This window comes from Dunckerocampus dactyliophorus, chromosome 8, assembly GCF_027744805.1.
Source record: "Dunckerocampus dactyliophorus isolate RoL2022-P2 chromosome 8, RoL_Ddac_1.1, whole genome shotgun sequence".
Taxonomy (NCBI): Eukaryota; Metazoa; Chordata; class Actinopteri; order Syngnathiformes; family Syngnathidae; genus Dunckerocampus; species Dunckerocampus dactyliophorus.
Window position 1 is genome coordinate 8,017,236 of NC_072826.1, and position 22,859 is coordinate 8,040,094.

The window sequence follows — 22,859 nt, forward strand, 5'->3', positions numbered from 1 at the left end:
ACCATATTTCGCTGAGAAACTCGCGGCATGATCGTGTAGCTGGACCTAACTCCGCAAACACTAGGGGCGTGCCGCAAACATGTTTCAGAGAAAACGCTATCCCGTATTTCTTCATATAAGGTGACTTGGCACGCATTGCTCTCCCAGAACAATGCAGCGCCTGCACACGAGCTTACTAATCACCAAAGAAGATGTTTACAACATCCCTTAAGACGCTACATTTTCATGCGTCTGATAGACTGTTAACATACTTGGGTGCTGCTGTTTTGTTTAGCAACAGATCCAAATGGAGTCGGCAATTAACTCGGTAATATCGGTATATGATCAACCCCATCTATGAGTTTACTACCCATTTTTTTCCATACCGCTTCTCCTCATTGGGGGTACACCCTGGACTGGTCGCCAGCCAATCGCAGGGCACATATAGACAAACAACCATTCACACTCACATTTATACCTATGGACAATTTACAGTAGAGTCGCCAATTAACCTAACATGCATGTTTTCGGAATGTGAGAGGAAACCGGAGTACCCGGAGAAAACCCACGCACGCACGGGGAGAACATGCAAACTCCACACAGAAAGGCCCAAGGGAGAATCAAACCCAGGTCTTCCCGATGTCCAGACTGTGTGGACACTGTGTGGCCAGCATGCTAACCACTGGACCACCGTGCGGCCCCATTTTTTTTCCTTGGGGGGGGAAAATGATTTGTTTCCCTGAAAATGCTTTATTTTCTGCGATGTACTTCCTGTGGTTAGCATTACAAGGTTAAGATATTTAAAAGTCATATTAAAAGTGGAGTCGGTATGTTTAAAAAAAAAGTTGTCTTTTTTTTACAATGTGTTGCTTTTTAGTAACGACTTATAAATTGGGCTGAATAATGTTTCTTCTGGGTTTCATTACATTTACGACCCAAATCCTGGGATACTTCTGCCTGACTTGGTATTCCTCCTCCATTTTTCCAAATCACATTTTCAAAATGCCTTGAATAATTGAGCGGGATCTTTGGGAAGCCCTAACCCTCATCCCTACCTTCCTTTTACAAGTCAGCGTGGTGCATTTTTAATTGGAAACATGAAATAAGAATGAAGGGAGACGGTAAGAAAGTAGACGGAATCAGGGAGGGTTAAAACTGAAGGCGATGCGTCACATGGAGGAGGGCGTACGTGCATTCGTAGAGGGCTGAACATGAGCGTGGACTGACAGGTTGCACATGCACGAAGGTCTCTGACACGCATTCTGTCTGCGACAAAGTGTACAAGACTCACGTAATCCCTGATTTAGAGCATCCCAGCTGACAGACCCAGATATGCCACTTTGAGTTACGTTTTACCATTTTGGGAAGAATAAACATCAACTCAGCATTCTCTAAATGATAAAACATTTCAGCTCATGACGTTTAAATAAACGCAAGTCAAACGAAAGTCAGGGCTTTCCAGCAAGGGAAGACTTTCCAATGAAAACCGTGTGAAAGACAGATATTGGAATAGAGACAGACAAAAATGGGAATACATTAGGTGAAGTTCAAAACAAATAAATGACATCGGGGCAGAGAGTGCAACTTGAATTATTACGGACTGGACGTGAATTAATGGGCCACTGTCACTGTTAGCGGTGACAAAATTAAGGTCTATTTTTCATATTGCTGCTGTGTCACGCTGCTATTTCCTCATGCAAAGCTTCTGCAGTGCAGGACTGCAGCAAGCCTTAAATTCATGTGCATAGTGAGGGCTCCATCCCCTTTTGCACGTTAAATATTAATATTACTATTGTATTAAGCATAGACAGTTACAATTGAGCATTCCTTTTTAAAGGGAAGGCCTGCACGGTCGTATTCTCTGTGGTATAATCACGCATATATTCTGAGCATATGCATATAAATAGGATGAACATACGTGATAAATGTCAAGGGAAAAGCTATATTACTATAAACGTACTGCGCACACACAAATACTGGCGACAGATTGTATAACATTTCCTCTTATAAAACCTCCTGAATGTATAGTGCTAGATAAAAGAAGGCAGTGCCTCTAATCCAAAGGGCAAAACAGCCGTTTCAGAGTCTGAAAAAAGAATATCTTTTTAAAGGAAGGCAACTATCCATACAGAGAATGAGACAACAGCGGCGGGCACGGAACAACAAGTCAAGAACTATCTACAGCCAATCGTGCAGCTCTCAAGAAGCCTCTATTTAGTTGTCTTGATATGTCATCATCTAAAATACTTAAAATACAGTGCAGGTTTCAACTGCAATACAGACTTAATGAATGCAATCACACAAAGAACAAAGGTACAGTTCAAAAGCAACTTGTAAGACTTTCCTACATTTCAGAAGTATTGCACTCCCCATTTCAACAACCGGCCACTGGTGCCACGGACGGGAGGAGTAGAAGTAGTATTAAGGAAAAAAAATCAATATACCCAAGGTGTCAAATTTTTAGAAGTTAAAAACAAAGCAAAGATAATATATGTGATGCAAGAGCCTGGGAACAGAATATATTTACGTCTTCAAGGCGTAGCTGTTAAAAATGCTGTGGAATTCTGTGGAAAAATGTTGGGTTTTTTTGTATCCAGGCAATGGATGCAGCAATGGGAAAGCAAGACTGGAAACCATATGGAAAACTAAAGGCCAAATGTTGATGAAACAACGATTTCATTGTGAACTCAGATCTGGGCTATTGGTTGAGCAGTTTTAGGTGAGCATAAAAACAGCTTACCATTTGCACAGTGGGCTATATAAAACTAATAAACTGGTAGGGGAAAAAAAAGGATCTATCTATCTATCAGCATCTGCTCTTCTCCACAGGTCAGAGCTGCCGTCCACTGAGAGCCTCGCCTTGCCAAGTAGAGCCATTAAGTACGCACTAATGCACAAGTATACACTCGGACACTGCGTGATCTCTGAACTATTAACATTAAATGTTTTCTGCGGGTAAATTAAGTGGCTTCCGAGGATAATGTAATTCAGAAATTCCGTCTTCAGCAGCACTTTAAAAAGCATCAACATGTGGCCACCCGGTCTTCATTCTGCGTCGCCAACCAAAGGTAAGTCTCCTTACCACATTTCCATCAAGCGGTACAGTTCAGTTCGCCGTGTGTAGTGTCCTCACAATGGAACTGGGCTTTCGACGTGTTTTGAAACCCCCGACATTAGCTTCCTTGTTAGCATTGACCTGCGCCGGTACAATGGCGCTGTTGTTGGTCGACATAGTACTCACGTCGAGGACACCAAATGTGGCGATGTGATTCAGAACGAGACAGGCCTCGAGGATAAGTGGTAGAAAGCGTTTACTCTCCACTGAACAACAAGCAGCAACCACTTAACAACGTCTCAGTTGCTTTGTGGCACAGTGTGACCTGCCACTATGACGAAATAACATAACATTACAAGTTTTTAAAAATGATTCATGTTGTGACCTTCTTGAGCCACTTGATTGCATGCATTTGCATTTTGCCTAGTTTTTTTGTTTGTTTTTGTTTTATTACTAACAAAATATTTGTTGTGTTGTGACTTGAGTTGCAGGATTGGCCACAGTAGGCTGCATTGAGAACTACATTTTATTCATTTATTATTTATTTAGAAATAATTCGGTTGTTTTTCGTTTGTTTTTTAAAATACATATGTGATATTTTCGTCCTAGGTTATCATACCATCAGAATCTCATACTGGCCCATGCCTAATGATGATACCGATACATAGACTAGAACAATACTTTGAATCCTTCTATTTCTTTTTTAATGTCACTTTTCGAGTCTTTGATTGATCAGTGGCGTGTCGAGTGTCTGACTGCATCCTGACACTTGTTTTCCGTTCGTAACCCATTGGAATGGTGCCAAAAAGTGGTATGGTATGATTAGTCTATTGTGGTAGCTTTCACGTACTGAACGGTGCCAAAAATGTACTACGTGCGGCAAACATGTCATTCATAGAACTGTTATTATAACTGTTTGCCAGATGATCCACTTCCTTCTGCGAGTACAGTTTGTTCTATCAAACTGGCCGTGTACTGAGGCTGCACAACTGCTGGGCAAAAAGATGTGATCAAGGATCGGGGGATTTGAACAACAGTGCTGATATAGTTATAGTCAACTTGCATTAAGGCTAAGTGGGGCAGTGGCTAACCAGGTACAGCAATGGTGCCTTTACATTGTGCACACTACTTTTCTAGTTTTGCAGATGTGGGCACCAAACTTGCCAGTGTTGACAGTTTGAAAAAAATGGGGGTAGATGAGTAGACTCAGCCATCCCTGTGGAATGTCTCTCTCTGTCCATGTATACACTATGTAAAGGTCAGTGGTTTTAATGAGAGGAGCACTGAGGTCAGAGGGGTAGGAGGGTCCCTCCTCCCTGACAGGCTTCATGACTCCACTTCTGCTGTTAGCATGCTAATCCTTGCTTGAGCTCCTATGAGCACCGCCTCCTTCCGATTCCTCTGCATTTCTCATGTGTCTAACTGCCTCCGTGCTCGGGCATCAGGCGGCCCCCATCTGACAGCTCAATGCAACAACAATGGACAACTGAGGCACTTCTCTTCCTTACAAATTAGGCTTAGTGTATTTCAGTTTTGGCCCCATCCCTTTTTGCTCTTTGACACGTCCGTGCTTTTCCGCGATGTGCCTGGTGAGTGCAGGGTGGCGCTGCTGGTCAATTTTACTTTGGTGAGGAGAGACGTCCCCTGGGACACATGTTGCAATTCTCCCCACAAAAACACCCCAAATCGATAGTGAGGCATCTTGATAGAAACTGGACACAATGTGGGGCCTGAGCGTGCATTGTAAGAGAAGCTGAGTGTAGTATTCTGGGAGGAGTCCATAAGCACACACACACACACACACACACACACATACACACACACACACAGATCCCAAAGCAAATGCAATAGGAGACAGAAAAAGATCCCACAGAGAGGATGATGCAACTAGAGTGAAATTTTTCGTCCGGAACGCATGCTACATTAACGTAGACCTGCAGGACAAAAACACACACACACAGTTTTTGTTCGAAGGCAAATTTGGTTTTATCCCTCTTTCTGCAGATGGTACTTCTCTAATGGTAGCCTGTAACGTCTAATTGCTTGCAATAAAACACAGCGTGAGTCTTTCATGTTTTTGGCATCGTGACTTCCTGGTCTTACCAAACATGTTACACACCATAGTCAGTTTTCAGCCTTCTTTTCTGGAGAGAGAGGCTAGGATAGGAAAATGTTGGTGATCAGTGAGAGAGACACAATTCACTTTATGACCAGCGCTCATTATGGCAGCTGTAACATAAGCTGTCTGCAGTATGGATAACTGTCACTTATTACGTTGTCTGCCCACTATATCAATTTCTTAGGAGTCCATATAGTAAAGTGATGGTTTCGCTGAGCTCTTCTAGCAAACCCTGTCCCTTTGTTTTCATCAGTCATCGGGGTCAACATTAAGTTTATGGCCGACTTTATCCAAGTCATTTGGATCAAATCGCTCAACTATAAAAAGAATAAGTAGCCCACAGTTGTGTTTACATGGGAAAACAAAGATGTTGACTGGATAATATGACAACATGCTCGGCTCATATTATCACATCTCATCATGTTTTCACGAGCGCAAGCTGATTGGTGCTTTCAATTAGATCCGCACGTTCCCCTTGTTGAATAGATGTTCGTTACCAAAGAGCGACTGGGCTGACTCTGTGTGCTAAGTGTGTATCTCAGCCCGTTGTTCTTGGTAGCTGCAACAGCAGCAGCGGCAGCCGGTGACCATTATAAATGGCCTCTATTAGCATGGCTCGGTCGCAGAGGGGAGAGAAATAAAATCATTGAGAGAATGGAAGCCTGCACTGGTGTCCCAACGCTTGCTTCCAGGCTCTGCAGACCTCTGTCCCCCACAACCCTCCTCCCTGCTACCCCCTTCCACTCAAGCCTCTGTTGCAAGGGGACAGAATCCTAAAGACTAGATTACCAGTGATACATGGAGTCATTATGGGGAGGGTTATGGCAATAGTATCACAGGCACAGTTGACAATGGCTATAATAGGGGTCTCTTTCTTCAGAGGAAGCATTACCATAGGGAAGGCTGTTTCTTTGGGCTTGTTGATACTGTAGAACAGGATAAGCAACATTTATTACCTGCTGTAGCAGAAAAAAAGCTCTGGATCAGCGAGCTGAAACCAAGCTTATTTCTTTGTGAAAGTGCTTCTTTGTTAAGTTAAAGGACCAAAGCAGTATCCCAAAGTGAAGCACTGCATTGTTAGTGATGACAGCCACTAAGTACAGTCCATGTCTTTTTTCCCTCAGTTTTTTTTTTTTTTTTTTAATAAAAGAGGCTGAACACAGTGGAAACACTCGTCATTTATCTCCAGTTTGTGGCTCATGCTGAGATGTGCACTACGGGACCACAGTCATAAGGGAACACGATGATGTAAGTAAGTGAAGACAAAGGGATGAGTAAGGAAAGCTAAACAATGAATGAGTGAGGGTATAAAAGACAAAAACTAATTGGGTGCTCTGGTGGGCAGCTACATAGACTTTTGTAGGTTTTTTTGTAGGCAAATGTAATCAAAAACAACTATGTGCACAATAATGATAAATACAAGTAAGGAGGTCCAAAACATCCTGTTCAGAAGTATTTACTGCCTCCGACTCTTACTGTCTACTTCAAATAAAACCGCAAGAGTCAATTTGTTGCTTATTTGTCACATAGTAAGCTCTCCCTTACTGCTAATTTGGAACACTTCGTCTATAGAAGGTGGGTGGGTTTTTTTTAGGTCTGTGCAGGGAATGTGGAGTGAGTCAGGGAGTAGCTAGTGCCTCCAGCTAGTTAAAATATGAGCGCAGCGGGGACTCGCTAATGAAAGCGGGAAGCAGGGCCGTATATCGCGGTGAGGAGACAGTTCTAAGAATCAGCTGGTGAGCCATACCTATAGTTCTGAGGCCACTGGTGATAAACTGTCCTACAGGGGGTCGCTACTACTGCTGTGCTATTAATAAAATATACCCCTTCCAACACACACTTTCTTTGGTTCCTTCATGCTTACAAACCTCTGGAATAATTTGTCATGAAAATGTCATGAACATTTCCTACCGTATGAGAAACAATGCTTACATGACAGTTTTAAAGGAGTTTACAGTGGGTGATGTGTTTTTCCTAATGTACTTTGCCCCCGTGGGAGATGTCCTGCAGGTACAGTGGATCAATTACTGACCTCTCATTAAATGGTGATTTGCCTTCCCTTGAGAGGAGGAAATAAAGTGCAAGAGGGAAGTATACCATCATTCCTGTTGCACTAAAGAAAGGCTGGCCATTAATATTACACCTTATAGGCCGTGTCCAACCACAGGGAGACATTTGACTGATTTGATTATCTAAAGATGCCTTTAGCTTAATGAATGGCCACCGTTTTGTTTGTTATTTAATTCATGATTGCACTATACCATGAACAGAGGATTCAAGTTTTTGAGATAAAAGAGTGTAATTTTAGAACTGCTTCAGTTGTACACATACACACACGCGCGCACACACTGATGATGAATAGTGCTGCGGGCAATCAAACACAGCCTCCGGCTATTGCAACATGAAAACGTGAGTTTAATGGAATGGATTTAGCGGCGTGAATGAAAGTGCGTTTACAACTAGACTGGATGCGTGCACACTATCCAAAAAAGGAGCACTGCTGCTCCTATCAGGCGACACAAATCCATGCTGTCGTGACTCTCATTTCGTGACTCTGATGCTGGGGTGTCTTTGCTCATTATGTGGATAATAAAAAACACATTTAGGAGAGTCCTGCAAAAGACATATTGTAGAGCAACGTGACAGCCAAATGCTTTTTTTGACATCTCACCCTGCACGACTGTTAGCTCCAGGTGCTGTCAAACGTGTGACATGTGACACAAATGGGTCTCGGCGTGCATCACCCACCTTTGTGCATGCCCGTGAAGCGGTCCTTGAGCACAGTGAGCTCGTAGATCTTGCCAAACTCCTCGAAGAGGGGCCGCAGGTCCTTCTCGTCCAGGTTGCGGGGGATCTGGCCGATGAAGAGTTTGATGGCATCGTGGTCCTTCATGGGGATGGTGGCCGGGCAGCCCGCCGGGCTGTGGCTGTGGCTTAATCCGTTCACGAGCCCGTTGGTGCTGGCGGAGACCACACCGACACCGACACCGACACCGACACCGACACCGACACCGTGCACCGTGGCGTCCACCTGCCCGTTGGTTAAAGTTGCCATCTTCGTTCGGACCGGCCAGCGAGTTGAAGCTGGGTGCAACAGCAGCAGATGGTGATGATAGTGGTGGTGTAAGTCTTGGTCACAATGTGTTTCCGAAAGCAAGCCGTACCAGAGCTGATTGGGCTCTCGTCCTATCACAGCCAATATTTACATGGACGTGAAAACACATGTAGCGTGTGGCCAAGTCTCATATCACAAGCGCGCGATGCCGTTTTGGTCCCGATGGAGGCTTTTGATTCCGTTTGTTTAAGTCCTACTCAATAAGTCGTTCATTGATACAATAAAAGAGAGGAAACAGAGGGAGAGAGAAGGGAGAGATAGAAGAGAGAGGAAGAGAGGAAGCGAGAGACCAAGCGTGTTGACTGCCTATTTACACCCACGTTCACTCGTCCCAGCGTCTTGGCACCCTTTTGTTTTTTGCATTTGAGTCGCTATGGTTGTCTTCTCAGTTTAAACGAGCAGGATTGGCTCAACCTCTGCCACATTGGTGGGGAGGTTTCAGTAAAGAGGACTCGCTATAAACTTGGCATATGTCAAAAACAGCCTTTCTGCTCCCCCTGCTTTCTTATGGGAAGAGCGAATGGTACATTCCACCGAGGGGAGAGGGTCTATAAATAGAGAACTATAGAGAAAATCGTCCTTTGTGCTCCTGCTCAGCAACTGAAACCTATACACGTTCACACTGTTGCTACATTAATTATACAACGTTAAATGATATTGTTGTACGCAACATTGGTGGCGTGGTTGGTTCTCAAGAGGTTTGATCGTGTTTACATCCCATTTCTGTGCCTTTTAGACGGCTGCATGCATCCTCCATGCGCCGGGATACTGGACAGTTCCGCGGTGCTGAAATTAAAAGCCATGTACAGAGGAGGGTTTTTTTGTTGTTGTTTTGTAATCCCTTCAGTGTTTGCCTGGCATCGCTCTAGTAACACATGAACGTTTTGCTCTGTATGCCTCGTGTTGTTATTCCAGGAGTCGTGTGCATTGGCTCGTTTGGCTCCCAGAAAGAGAAAGTCTGTGAGCACCGCCGAGTGGCGTTGAGAGGGGGCACATAAGGGTGGGTAAGAATAATGTGATGAACAGAAATTTCCGTTCATTAATGGCTGTTTTAAGGTGATCATCAGCCCGTTAAAACGACAGAAATACACATCAACATTAACAAAAATAACTGTGAAATGTTAATTTGGGTTTAATTAATGTTACATTAAAGGAAGTGACTAAAGGCTAATTTGTGGTGTTTACAGTACTGACAGCCAAGGTCAAACTCCTGTGTAAATGCAGGCTTAAAGAAGCTTCAGAATATCTAAAATATTGCAACATTTAATCCCTGATTGTAACAATACATAATGTCAGTGTATATTTATTATTGTGGCTCTAGTTTACAATCATATGAAACAGCATATAAGCATCACATATAAGATCATTTGAGAAACAGCTGTCAGCATGATGCGGTGCAGTTTTGCATCACTGCAAAGTGCACCCACAATATGACCATATGGTTATCTTAATCAAAACACAGCATTAATATGTTTGTAAAAGCAGAGTTTGTACACCTGCCGTTTTGGATTTTATAGTGTGCAGGTGTTCTTAATATTATGAACAGTAGTCGTATCAACTGAAGTCTTTCAGCAATATAAAAAGAGTCAACTTATAATCATGCAGTATATTAGTAACATACCAAACCCGTGAACATGCAGTGTAGTTTACAATCCCGATCTCCGAGCCACCATAGCTCAGGAGCACATCAGGAGCTGAACACATCTGTGTTCATGGATATTTCAATGAATAATGAAATGAATACAGGCGTGTACGTCACATACAGAGGACTGCACTTGGAAGATGTGTGAAGATGCGTTGCGGTTCCTGTATGCTGTATTTATATTTTGACGAATATGTAAAGTGTTCATAGACATTGAGCCATTATTCAGTCATGAGCAAAATGAACTTGAGCGACACTCATGTAATATTCTTTATATTATGAAGCCCCCCCATCTCTGCTGACACATAGTCAACCATTATATAACAAAAGCGACACACTGGGTGCCTCTCTCACCTCCTTCTTTCTGCTCTTCCGCCAGCTAAATGGCCCGGTAATGTCATCTTGTTCTCACGGCATGACCGGGCCCCAGTGGGGCGGGGGGAACTTTGCTTTCTTTGGCATGACACTGTGCTCTGCTCTCCAAGCTTTCCCTCAGGGCCTCTATCCATTCACCATGCACGGCAGACTTGCCTGCATGCATGCCTGACTTACTATTGGCAATACTTTACATACAACGTGGTACAATGGGCGGACCCATGATTGGAATGATGCACTGTCCTGATGACGATGTTGGTTATGGTGCCTCATGGTGTGGCTGTTCACAGGAACTAGCTTGAATAACCTAGACCATAAAAAATACATGCAATTAACAAGCATATTTTGTGGCAATTCGTGTTTGCATAGCCACATGAAGATTCTGAGAAATGTCTTTGTGGTGTTGCATGATTTACAGTCATGCCAAAGATGCCAATGTTTTTGGCCAGAGCTGCATAAATTAGACTGATTTGGTTGTATTCCATACAGGCATGGCTGCAGGCTAACAGCATTGGCATATTTGGCATGCCAATATTTTTGCCCATGACTGCATACATAGTTTCTTTGGCCTCCTCCTGCAGTCCAATACGTGCATGTTTGGTTGAATACAGTCTTAAAACTGCCACTGCATTTGAAATGTTAATGGTTGTCTATGGAATGCAAATAGATAACAGTGGATTTGGGGAATTTTGCAACCACCTCAGCTTCTTTTTCTTAAAAAAAAAAAAACATGCATGTTTGCTTGCAGGTTTAATAGAAACCCTACATTGCCGTCGTGAATGTGTCAGCCATGTGATTGACTGGTGATCTTTCCAGTAAGTACTCCGGCTCTCACTCAAGCACAGCTGCAGTCCACAAATTGTATACATTTCAATACACACAAAAACAAGAGGAAGAAAAGACCTCATCAGGTGTGCTGAAAGCCCAATACAATCAGTGAACCAACAGTCAAATACATTTCACACACACTTTTCAGAATGTGAACTGTCTGTTTTGTAGGAAAACAGATGGAACAGAGGTGGCTAAACCCAATATATCTGTCCATGGTGCTGCAAGACTACAACGTATTCTGTCTGTGGTTCTGGAAGAAAGAGGCTGTTCATCTGTCCATGGTTCTGAAACAAAGCACATAGCACACAAAGAACAAGAGTGTGTTCCTCTGTTCATGGTGCTGAAACAAGGCCCAAATGAATCCCTCTATCCGTGGTCCTGAATTCAGGAGAGCAAGTCCTTTGGCTGTTTTAATGCAATCGAAGGACTTCAGCATCGGACATACACATGTAGATGACCACACGTGGGCAGTTTAGGAACCCCAAAAGGCAAATACAAATTATGCATATAATAAAATGTTAATTTACACAAATAGATTTATAACCTAAGAGCTTTGAAGCTCTGGTGTTCAGCGTGATCTAATCTGCATAGCAATGTTGCTGCTCACCTTTTCATCATAACAGACAAAGTTCTGAATCTCCTCCAGCCTTAGGACACTTTGGCTGTATATCATCTCCCAGTAGTAAAAGAATAAGAAAGTAGCAGATGCATAATTGAATGCTCAAAACGTTTTGAAGAGAGGTCGACTTTAACATGAGCTGCATCCATTTGAAAGAGACTGAAAGAGGCGAGCCAAGAAAACAAATGACTGCCATGTGTTACTGTACGTGTGTAAAATGTCTATTTTTACGTTAGCATTACATGCTGGATTATACATTTTGTTTAATGGAATTTTTCACTGTTATGCACTCACACACCACTTTATTAGGCACACTTGCACAATCTATCAAGATCCAATACAAGAGCTGCCTATACAAAGAAAATAATGTGCAGATATAATTGGCACTGTCAGATACTGTAGGTATTACATTAACTCTAATTGTTTTGTTATTTACCAAATATGTTGTCTGAGCATGTCTTACTGCTTTTATTTCCATGTGCATCACGATGTTCACCTATGAAATTAGATTAGAGCACATGCAAAGAAATTTGCAGGCCCATTACGTGCTCCTTAACATAAAACAAAAATAATATTGAAAAAGAAAAAAAGTATTTTGTCATCACATTGACACGTACATACTCCTACAGTGGAGATATTGAGATTGTCCGTAAACAATGTTTACATCACGTGTGGTCTGTTTTTAATAAAACAAGCAACAGCTGATGTCAAACCAATATTGAAAGGTTGTTATGGATTTCATTTGACGAAAGCATGCCGGTTTAGGAGGGCAGGGTTTGCTGGGAAGCTCATCGTGCAAAGCAATGAGCTGTGTCTGTCTCTGGCCCCTGCGGTTATAGCAGGGCTGCATTGGAAAGAGATTAGTGCTGTGACATTTGACATGGGTGGGCGTCTCTGCTTGTGCCGAGCCCTGGCTGCACAGATCCGTCGTGCTGACAGCTCCCCTCCTTGACTGACTCTGTGGCCCCACAACACAGGCCTCTTGACAATCACACACTTCTATGAAACGTCCTAAAGACACATAAACAAACATGCATGTGCACTTTACGTGCGTAAGTGGGGAAGAGGACAGCTAATTACCCTAATTAGACTGCAGTTCCTTTGTGTCCGATGTCGTGAGCCATGCGGTCACTCATACAGGAGACTGAAAAAAAAGTGTCTGGCTGCTGTCTAAATCATGTAGCTCAAAAAACCTATTTCCACAACACAGATCAATTCCGCACAGAGATCACAAGGTGAGATGACCCCTCACCCCAGGCTTTGTTGGCGCACACTGATGATACTCCGACGGCATGACCTGGTTGTCAGGGTGATGTGACACCTCCATTCTAGATAGGTGGCCATTTTGGGACCAGAGTGTCTGACTCAAAGGAGCCATTAATTGCTCCAGGGAGGAAAGTGGGTTTCACAAGGGAATGTGTCAACACCTGGTCCTCTGCAATACCCCCAGGGCAAACTAAATGGCTCCAGTAAGGATGAAGAGTGGCACTTATGTCATTTGTGAGGGCTTTATTTTGTAGTTTTACACTATTGTGTGGGATAGTTACACGTGAGGGGAAAAAATACTTTTTTTCAAGAAACACAGTGATTCCACTTGCTGTGTCAAGAACATAATGACTGAGAGTCCAGTCATTATATATTTAGTCAGTCATAATATATATTATATTTAGGGCTGTGAAATGATTCAAATGTTCAAATTAATCACAGTTTTCAAAATTAATTAATCACCATGTGCAAATCTGCCATTTTTACTGTATTTTATTAACAGAAAAATAAATAACAAGACACGATTATACATATATATATATATATATATATATATATATATATATATATATATATATATATATATATATATATATATATATATATATTTTTTATGTATTAACAACTCCAAATGAACTGACAATTGAAATCATGCAAAAACATACCACGTATCCCAAAATCTACTTGCCTAATAGTAACAGTAGCAGAACACTGGAATCACACTAACAGTGTTACATTACATTACAATTTCTATGCTGCTTGTCCTCCGATAAAATGCTTTGCTCAAACGAAATGCATTATGGGAAAACTTTAAGATGCTTTTTTCAATTTTGTATTGGCACATGTTTGTATATTTATTAGGTATGCCTTTTGAGTGTGAAGTTGCTGTGTGATGAGTTTAGTGTTGTTTGTAAGATGACACCGTGAGTCAGACTGTTATATTGAGTAATGACCTCCTGCAATTTCCAATGGGTTAACAAGCTCGTCTTGAGTTTTTTCATAGCTCATGACTGGCTCCTGTCAAATGGTGACCAGTGCGCACCACAAGCTGCAATTTTCTGACGTGGACACGTGCGGCTTATACACCCGTGAAGCTTATATATGTACACATCTGGTTTTTAATCTAAATTTAATTGGTGTGACTTGTACACCCCCTTCGCCACTTTGCAGTTAAAATTATGCAACTTCACTCGATCACGTTTTTTTTCAAAATATATTAATAAATCATGCTGTTTTGTATTTCAATACGACCTATTATTAGTAAGAAAGATACATATTGAAGCTAATTTTACATATTGTTTGCCTAAATGAAACATTTGGAACCATAAAAATGGCCAAATGAACTAAAATATATACATAAGCCATTCAGACAAATTAAAAGATGCTGTGAATGACATGTAGTATTCTACACGGGTCAGTGGGTGCCACCGATGTTGCTGTTTGGTGAGACACACAATCACCAGACTTAATCGCAGTATCAACAGGCTTTTATTGCAGGTTTGAATGATCTCACAACAGGCACACTTATTCCTATCAAAAATCCCTATAGTTGCAGCGTAATCCATGCCAAAATGAAACTTAACTCTGAACCCCCAACATCACCTCCTGTTCACCTGCCACTCAGCTCCCTTAGGGAACAGTTATAGCAATGCACACAAGCACAATTCTGCACATGAGTTGTATTTATGTCTTAAATGGCTTATTTTCTGTTATTATTTCTACTATATATTGTCATATATATAGTAATATATACGGTATAATATATATGGTAATATGGTAATACGAGTGTAAAGGTGAATATCGGACTGTTATTTCATTTCAAGAGGGCTCTAATAATGTTAAAAACTGTATTTAGAAGGTCGTAAACAGGTATCCTATGCTCTAACTATGAATCTAACTATTTCTAAATGAGGAATCCTACTTCACGCAAATTCACTTATCACGGTCGTGTCTGGAACCAATTAACTGAGATCAACGAGACATCACTGTTCAGATTAAAAAAAAAAACACTTTTGGGACTACTGTATTGGTCAATAGCACAGTGCTCACTGAATATGAAACACATTGCTGTCAATAAATGCAGTAATGTGACATCAATATTTTAGAAATGATCAATGCATGTGATGGAATACACAGTGCAAGCAGAGGTCGCGGCCTCAAGGTTGGTGAGATGCTGTGCATGTGTGTAAGGGAGGCCAAGTACAACTAAGTGTGGGATCACGCCTAGTCTACATTCTCTGGTCCGTATCAGTAATGGCGTTTGTAAACATACACACTGAGAGTTTCCTCCGGTGCAGTTCATATTCGCAAGGTAAAAGGTCCAAGCAGAGCAAAACGCATCACTGCAAGCCACGTGACATTGCTCTCTCCTCCAACCGGTCAGCGGTAAACATAATGAATGTAAACACAGGAAAAGGATCGCAGTAGTGAGTGAAATAGCGCTGATAAACCCTGCATGGAGTAAACTAGTTGGACAATTGAGCAGGCAACATTGCACCAGAAAAATAGATGAGTGAATTTTAAGAGGACGTTACAAGCAAACTATCCTCTTTACTTAGCTGAAAAGATGCTGCACTCGAGCATGAATGGAAAACATGCTAAAATGCTAAACTGAAGACACGTCACTGCTTAATACCTGTAGTTACATCAACATTATATTATTGGTTCATTTTCCAGTCGGAACAGATCAAGGGCGGACTGCTTTGTGTGTTTGGAACCGCACCACCTCTTCGATTTGGTTTTGGATCGATTTGGTTCTTGTTTGGTTGCTGTGTTCACAACTAAACAAACAGACTGCGCCAAGGAGGAAAACAAAACAGAGTTTGATTAATTGGACTAAAAGGTACTTGTTTGACAGCAGTGGCGGAGCCAGACATTTTTCATTGAGGTGGCCAAGGCGAGACCATTACTCACATAGGGTTGGCAATAAGTTGATACCTGAAATGTCTCCACGTAGCTCCGACCACTGGTCACCATTGGCCACCACGTAGCTCCGCCACCGGGTGAGTGCACCCTAAACCTGTATTAGATCTGGTCGCTGTCACCATAGTTGTTTTGATAGAGTAACAAGCAATTCAGTTTAATTTTGTTGCCGTATGGAAATTTCCATATATTTACCTGTGTTTAGTTGTCATGAAGAGTTTGCAAAATGCCATTATGGATGCCATTATGGATGTCATGTTATATTCTCTTTCTGTAGCTCTTAAAAGTTACCATATTGAATGTTGTTCAGTATATATATATATATATATATATATATATATATATATATATATATATATATATATATATATATATATACATGCTTTGTGAGCTTTGTGGAGGTCTCACAGCACCAACGCTGTCTGCAATCTTTAGCTGGGAGGGCTTTATGGAGACTGAGGGTGGAGTTAAATCAGTTAAGGAGAAAACTCTATAACTGCAATTAAATATGTTATCTGTAAAACGAGGCCAGATGAAAACATACAATATTTCAAGCCTTGGAGAGAAAAATGGCAAGTCCTCGCAGATGTTTGACTCCACAACAATAACAGTTAGTCTTATCGACCAGAAAAAGCAGAATGACATGTTACAGTCTCGTCTCCAAAAAGAACACATGAATAGAGGCAGATGGAAAAATAATGACAGATTGATGCAAAGGGGTTGCAAGATAAACAGACAGGTGGGGTGATGAATCGCCCCATCCACTGTTCTGGCTAGCAGTGAAGTTTGAATGTACTTAGCAGAATGTCTTTCACAGTGTACTGATGATGTTAGGGTGTAACCACTGTGAACAGAGCAGCGAGCATGGATGAGCACATTTTAGGCGATCATTCAGATTCACAAACACACGCATAGAAATGCGCCGCATGCTTGGTTGGTCTTCGAGTTCAATTAGCATGAGAATGCTTTTTGATGAGATCGAGAGCATTGAATACAAGATGAAGAAATGAAGGCAGTGGAGGACGCTGTGTACCACATTGCCTGTCTTCCTTCCTGCCAGGTAGTGACGGACAATTCAAATACCACAACACCAATCTTCCCTGTCTGATCCCTAATTGTTTCCAGCATGCCTCTCTGAACTTTAACACCATGCCCACATATGTTCCTACTATTCTTTACTCAGCATGTGGACTCAGCAGGACAAATTAAACAGTGTGTGTGTGAAAAAGACACATACCGAGTGGAGAAATCCATCAGGCAACAAGTCTGAACAAGGCTGGAGCGCCTGTCCCCCAGCTTCTGGCAGGCTCAAACACAAAGGGGCTTCCTGGCAACAGCTTAGCTCAGGTAGGGAAAGGTCATTAATAATGAATACCAAATCAGCATCTGAAAAAGGTTACCGTTTTCAGACGCTGCGCTCTCTTTCTTGTACCTCTCCCGTAGCATTTATTATAGCCTTTTCACTTTCTCTTCACTGTCACCTCTTTTGTCAGTGAAAATGTGAGCTGAGGTTTTCGCGCCGCTTCTGTCGCAGACAAGAAAGGAGATGAGAGGGAAATGGTCGCCCAGTGTGATTCATTCACACACCGATCAAGTGTGATGGCTCTAGGAAGTGCTGCTGGCTTATTTGGGCGTCCCGGACCAGGTGTCATTGTGTGCGTGTTTCACGAAATGTGATGCAGTCCCAAAACTGGCACAATGCTGCAACAGACACATCCGTGATGGCATCAGAAAGGAAGAATATTGTTTCTAACAATCTTCTTATACCACTTCAAGTCTGTGTTGCTTTACAGAGTTCGCTTTTACAGCCATGGAAAAAAATATTAGACCACCCTTGTTTCTTCAGTTTCTTGTTCATTTGAATGCCTGATACAACTAAAGGTACCTTTGTTTGACAAATATAGCAATGACAAAAAATAGCTCATAAGAGTTACATTTTTTGGCAGTACAATGCTATAGCTATTCTTGTAAGAACTGAAGTGATTTTGGTTATCATCAAGAAAACCATGGAAGTTGCTAGATCTCAGCTCTTAAATGAAACTCTTATGAGCTATATTTGTTATCATCATTATATTTGTCCAAACAAACGTACCTTCAGTTGTACCAGGCATTCAAATGGATCAATAAACTGAAGAAACAAAGGTGGTCTAATCATTTTTCCCATGACTGCGCTTCCTGCAGATGTTAATAAGCACCGTTATGTTGTCACATGAAGGGAGCAAAAAAAGAAGCAGGCAGTCTTACAAACAGACTTTCACAAAGGCATTTGAGCAGAAGGAAGGAGAACGCAGTGACAAGTGTGAGCTTTCAAAAAGGCAGCCCCTGCTCCCTTTGTCTTCCTGTTTGTGATCATGCTGCACTCAGAAAGTAAACCCCGCACATTCTTTTGTAAGTCTTCATCTTCTAATACATCGCTGGAAGATGCTGGAACGTTGCTAACGGCTTCTCATGATTCTTGTGGAGGACTCCTGGAGGACACTCGGGTGTCATGCAGTGCGACTGCTGCCACATATGTGTGCACCACATGGTTGCCCTCGGGGAACCGTCTGATTGGATATGGGTGTTGGAGCCTGTCGCCTATCTGTGAACTCTCCTTTAATCTGGATATAGTAAGCCCAAAGGGAAAGACACATCACAAGGAGCTGGGTTCAGTAATGCCGCCCCTCTCCTCCTTCTCAACTCATTCATGCAGATGACAAGAAGAAACTGTACTTATAAAAAAAAACTTATAGTTTTGTACTGATGATATTTCAATTCACAGCATTTTTGTAAATGTTTGATTAGTCTATGGGAGCATCTTTGATACCACTGCAGCGTAATGTTTCCTCAATGTAAACTGTCTTTAAATGAAGGCTGGGAAAAGGTGTGAGAATGATGACAGATGTAAAGCTTGCGTGAGCACGCGTGTGCATCACTGCACTCAAATGGACACAGGTGTCCGGCCACGCTAGCCAGGTGACCTTTCCCTTTATGGTAGAACCTCATGTCATGCAGAGGCAGAGACAACACTTCCCAGGGTGCATCGATCTCCTCGACACTGCACTATTCGGCTCCCCTGTCTCAAACACAAAGGCAATACACCTGCTTGGAAGTGCAACTCTGACACAAAGCCTGCAGGGAACAGATGTCTCTGAAGCGTGTGCCGGAATTGATGCTTCCATTCCCATTTATGTATATCCAACAGGAAAGAGAGGTGCAATTCCACCACATTCATGTGGAAATTCCACATTATGAAAATGATGAAGTGGAAAAAATGCTGATGGTAAATCCATGTTTTAATGACAATAAATAACTACTGTTAATCTCACTTTGGAAGCACATTAGTTGAGCTGGAAATATCTTTCAGTTGTTTTCTGCAGCTTCTGTTCAGGGCCAAAGGTTAGCTGGAGCCTACCCCAGCTGGGCAAGAGGTGAGGTATACCCTGGATGCGGTCAGGAGTCTAACATTCACAGCTATGACAAACTTGAAAGTCTCAATTTAATCTAACATGGATAACATGAAAACTCCACGCAGAGAGGTCAGAGCTGAGGTTCAGACCGCCTGGCTGTGAGGCCCTGAACTGAACAAAATGGATAAAAAAACATTTAGTCTCAGCCAATGGTTGCTTATCAGTTATGCTTAGAAAACGCGTACTGTATAATTTGTTCAATGCGAAAATGTATCACTGACATATGGCTCCGAAAAAGGTGACCGATGTTTTTCTCGTCCATCAAACATATACATTACCAATCAACATTTTGGCATGTATTCGCACTTTTACTGGTATTGTATGTCCTGCTTTCATTATCCTGATAAGCTATTCAACAAACATGTTGATGACATACACTATCTGTAAAGCCTAACTTCCCGGGTTACAGGAAAACTAGAACCTGTTCCCGTTGAATTAGGATGAAAGGCAGGATATACCAGAGACTGGTTGGCAGTCAAGACGCATGCATTAACATTTGTACAAAATGCTAAATTCAACAGCCTGTTGTGTTTCGTATGACGGCAGGGGGAAGAAACAGTCATTGCAGAGCCCTTGCAGAGTCCAGGACTCATTTCAAACCCAGTCCAGGACTCATTTCCAACCCAAACGAGGACATGATCAAGATATAGGCCACATATTGTATGCCAAACACATTTCAGATGGGAGTTTTCAAATACTCAGAATACTCTGAGAAGCTTTGACAGCTTTGATAGACCCTGTCAGCTATCACTGTGATGGCTTTCCTTAAATATTTAAACTAAATTGATTTTAGAATGAGCTGCTTAATCTTACCTTCACATGTAACAAGAATTATTTAATGAACATGCTCCTACCAAGCTCATTAGGCGTTCAAAATTAACATCACGCTTGCCTTAATACTTCTTGTGAAAGTAAAATTAGGCAAGCTAATGTGGTCGTCAACAAAACATCATTAGCTAAGTGATAACCTGTCATATGGGATGTGGAGATGTATTTATATTAATCTCTATCATCTTTGCTAAATGAAGTGAAACTATTAGGGTATTAGGGATCACTATTTTGATTGAGAAATGATGAGAATGACCTCCATCACAGAGCGATAAACACACAAAAAGAGACAAGGACAAGGTAATCCTGTCCTTCCTTGTCCCGAGCAATCCTGCAGATACACAGGAAGAAAAGATGATGGGTGCAGCTTAAAGTTAACAAAGGACAAAGAAAACAAAGGCTTCTAAATCACCATGGAAAAACTGCTTCATTGCCAGCTGTCAGAGTGATGATTGGCTGTTGGTTCTTCATATTAATAAAATCGCAAACAAGGGGAACAAATATTTCTACGAGTGCACCAGCAGGCTGCCCGTCTAACTGGGCTGTTTTATGTCCACCTTCCCTCCCTATTTCATCTTTCTAATACAAACTCAAATGTCAATAGCCATTTCAGCCTGAAACGGGGTGAAATTGTAAGTGTATGCACCTTTGTGTGTGTTCACGTACAAGTGGATGTGGTGTTGGAGGGCTGGGCATTCGTGTGCGTGCTGCTTGCGCCGTGACAGCCATGTGGAACAAAAATGAACAATGCCTCCAGCAATATCTAAGGTGTCGATGGGAGAAAATTTGAATGGCGTGTCGGAGGAGATGTTGATTATTACTCACGTCAATTGTTGGGATGATGGGCGCTCTCGGGCATCTGTCTCTTTCCTTCTGTCTGTTTTTCATGTCATATTCTGGGAGTTTCAGGGTTGTCTAATGTCGTAGTATGACCATGTGATCACATGTGAAAGTCACCTAAAGGAATCAAACAGTATAAGTAACTTTACGTACATTCCTGCTCATTAACAGACACAACAACGTATTTGTAAAGTTTTGGCAGTGACGCTCATTTTGCGTTTGGCTAACTACGTATTTTTTGACACACAGCACACTATTAGGGCCACACTGAAAAAAAAAAGTATAATTACATGAAAAAAGTTGCCACTCGCCATGCGTCGGTCGTGAATAAAACAGGTCTTAAATTCGGCTCTTTGAAGTGAAGGAGCCGTTGTTTTATTCTGGTCTTTTTTCTGTTAAAGCCGCACGTGATTGATCAAAATGTGTGTGGACCCTGAGCAGAAGGGGGAGGAAGAAGAGGTTACACACGCAAGCAAGTTGGAAACATGAGGAAAATGAGCAAGAGAAACAAAAGCTGAGGTATTTTGTGCTTCACTAAAGACTAGCAAAACAGATATCATGTAGTGTAATCCCTCGTTTATAGCGGCTAATTGGTTCCAGACCTAACCATGATAAGTGAATTTGAAGTAAGAGTTCTTATTTATAAATGGAATATTTTCACAGTTAGAGTATGGAGCAGTGTTTACAACCTTTTTACCTATTTATGACCCTTCCGCTCCTATAGTCACCTTTACACTCATTACACTTACCCAATATAGTAGACATATTAAGAGTAAACAAGCCATTTTAGACTATGCTCATGTGTGTTGCTAAAAATGTGTTACCTAGGGGAACAGAATGAGTGGTGGGCAGGAGGTGATTTCAGGAGTTCAGAGTTGAGTTTAATTTTGCGGTGGGTTACGGGCGCAACGGCAGCCAGTGTTTTTATTAAGGATTATTGTGCCTGTTGCGAGATCAGTCAAACCTGCAATAAAAGCCTGTTGTTCCGGTGCTTAAGTCTTGTGATTGTGTGTTTCACCAAACATTACAGTAACATTACTGACACCTAGTGACCAATCTAGAATACTACGTCAACGTCTCTGAATGTGTCTTTTGAATGCCTTGCATTTGTATTTGAGTTAATTTAGCCATTTTTACGCTTGAAAATGCTTAATTTAGTATACATAATATTTGCTTAAATATGCATATGTTTAGATTAAGGATAGGCTGTATTTAACAACAAAACAGCCTGATTTATTAATTAAGATAACTTGGTGGCCATATCTATATAGAAAATAGCTGAAGAAAAAAATCACTATGATATAATTGGTTATAAGACTGATTGGTAAGACAGTAAATGCAAAAATGACAACACACACACACACAGAGTAACATATATACAGATACATATGCACAAAGGGCATGCAAAGCAGCTCTGGGCAGGCAGACAGGCAGCACCAGGACTGGGCCTGGGCAGAAGATAAGATTCCAGGGTGGCTTCACTGTGGGCACTGGTCTGCAGCGCACAGCAGCAGCCTGCAGCAGAGGGAGGAGTTGGGGAAGGTGGCAGGAGAAGAGATGGGAGGATGGGATGCAGTGGGATTGGCGTTATCAAACTGGTCCAGGGGACAGTTTAGGGAATAACACTTATATTCCTCTCTCATGATTCAGCTGCAATGGTGTGGCAGAGGTAGGAAGACAGTATGAAAATAAAACAGAAAAAAGGTGCAGGATTTAAATTCCCTGCACCTGCAGCATTTGCAAAAGCATCATGTTAAGGAGCATGCAGAGTTTTTACATTCATCCGGTGTTCCGAAAGAGGTGAGCCCTACACGTTGGG

General features: G+C 41.9%; 1 protein-coding gene across 4 annotated transcripts in view; it reads right to left on the reverse strand.

Annotated features, from left to right (window-relative positions):
* celf4 (CUGBP, Elav-like family member 4) overlaps window positions 1–8,745 on the reverse strand; it is a 117,120-nt gene extending 108,375 nt beyond the window's left edge. For 2 of the 4 annotated variants that reach the window (XM_054784617.1, XM_054784613.1), the window contains exon 1: window positions 7,902–8,742. In XM_054784617.1, the coding sequence (XP_054640592.1) occupies window positions 7,902–8,208 (307 nt within the window). In that variant the 5' untranslated portion in view covers window positions 8,209–8,742. Of the gene's footprint in view, window positions 1–7,901 lie in introns of all 4 variants that reach the window. The other 2 variants (XM_054784616.1, XM_054784615.1) reach the window with 2 other exon arrangements.
* Window positions 8,746–22,859: the final 14,114 nt, after the last annotated feature.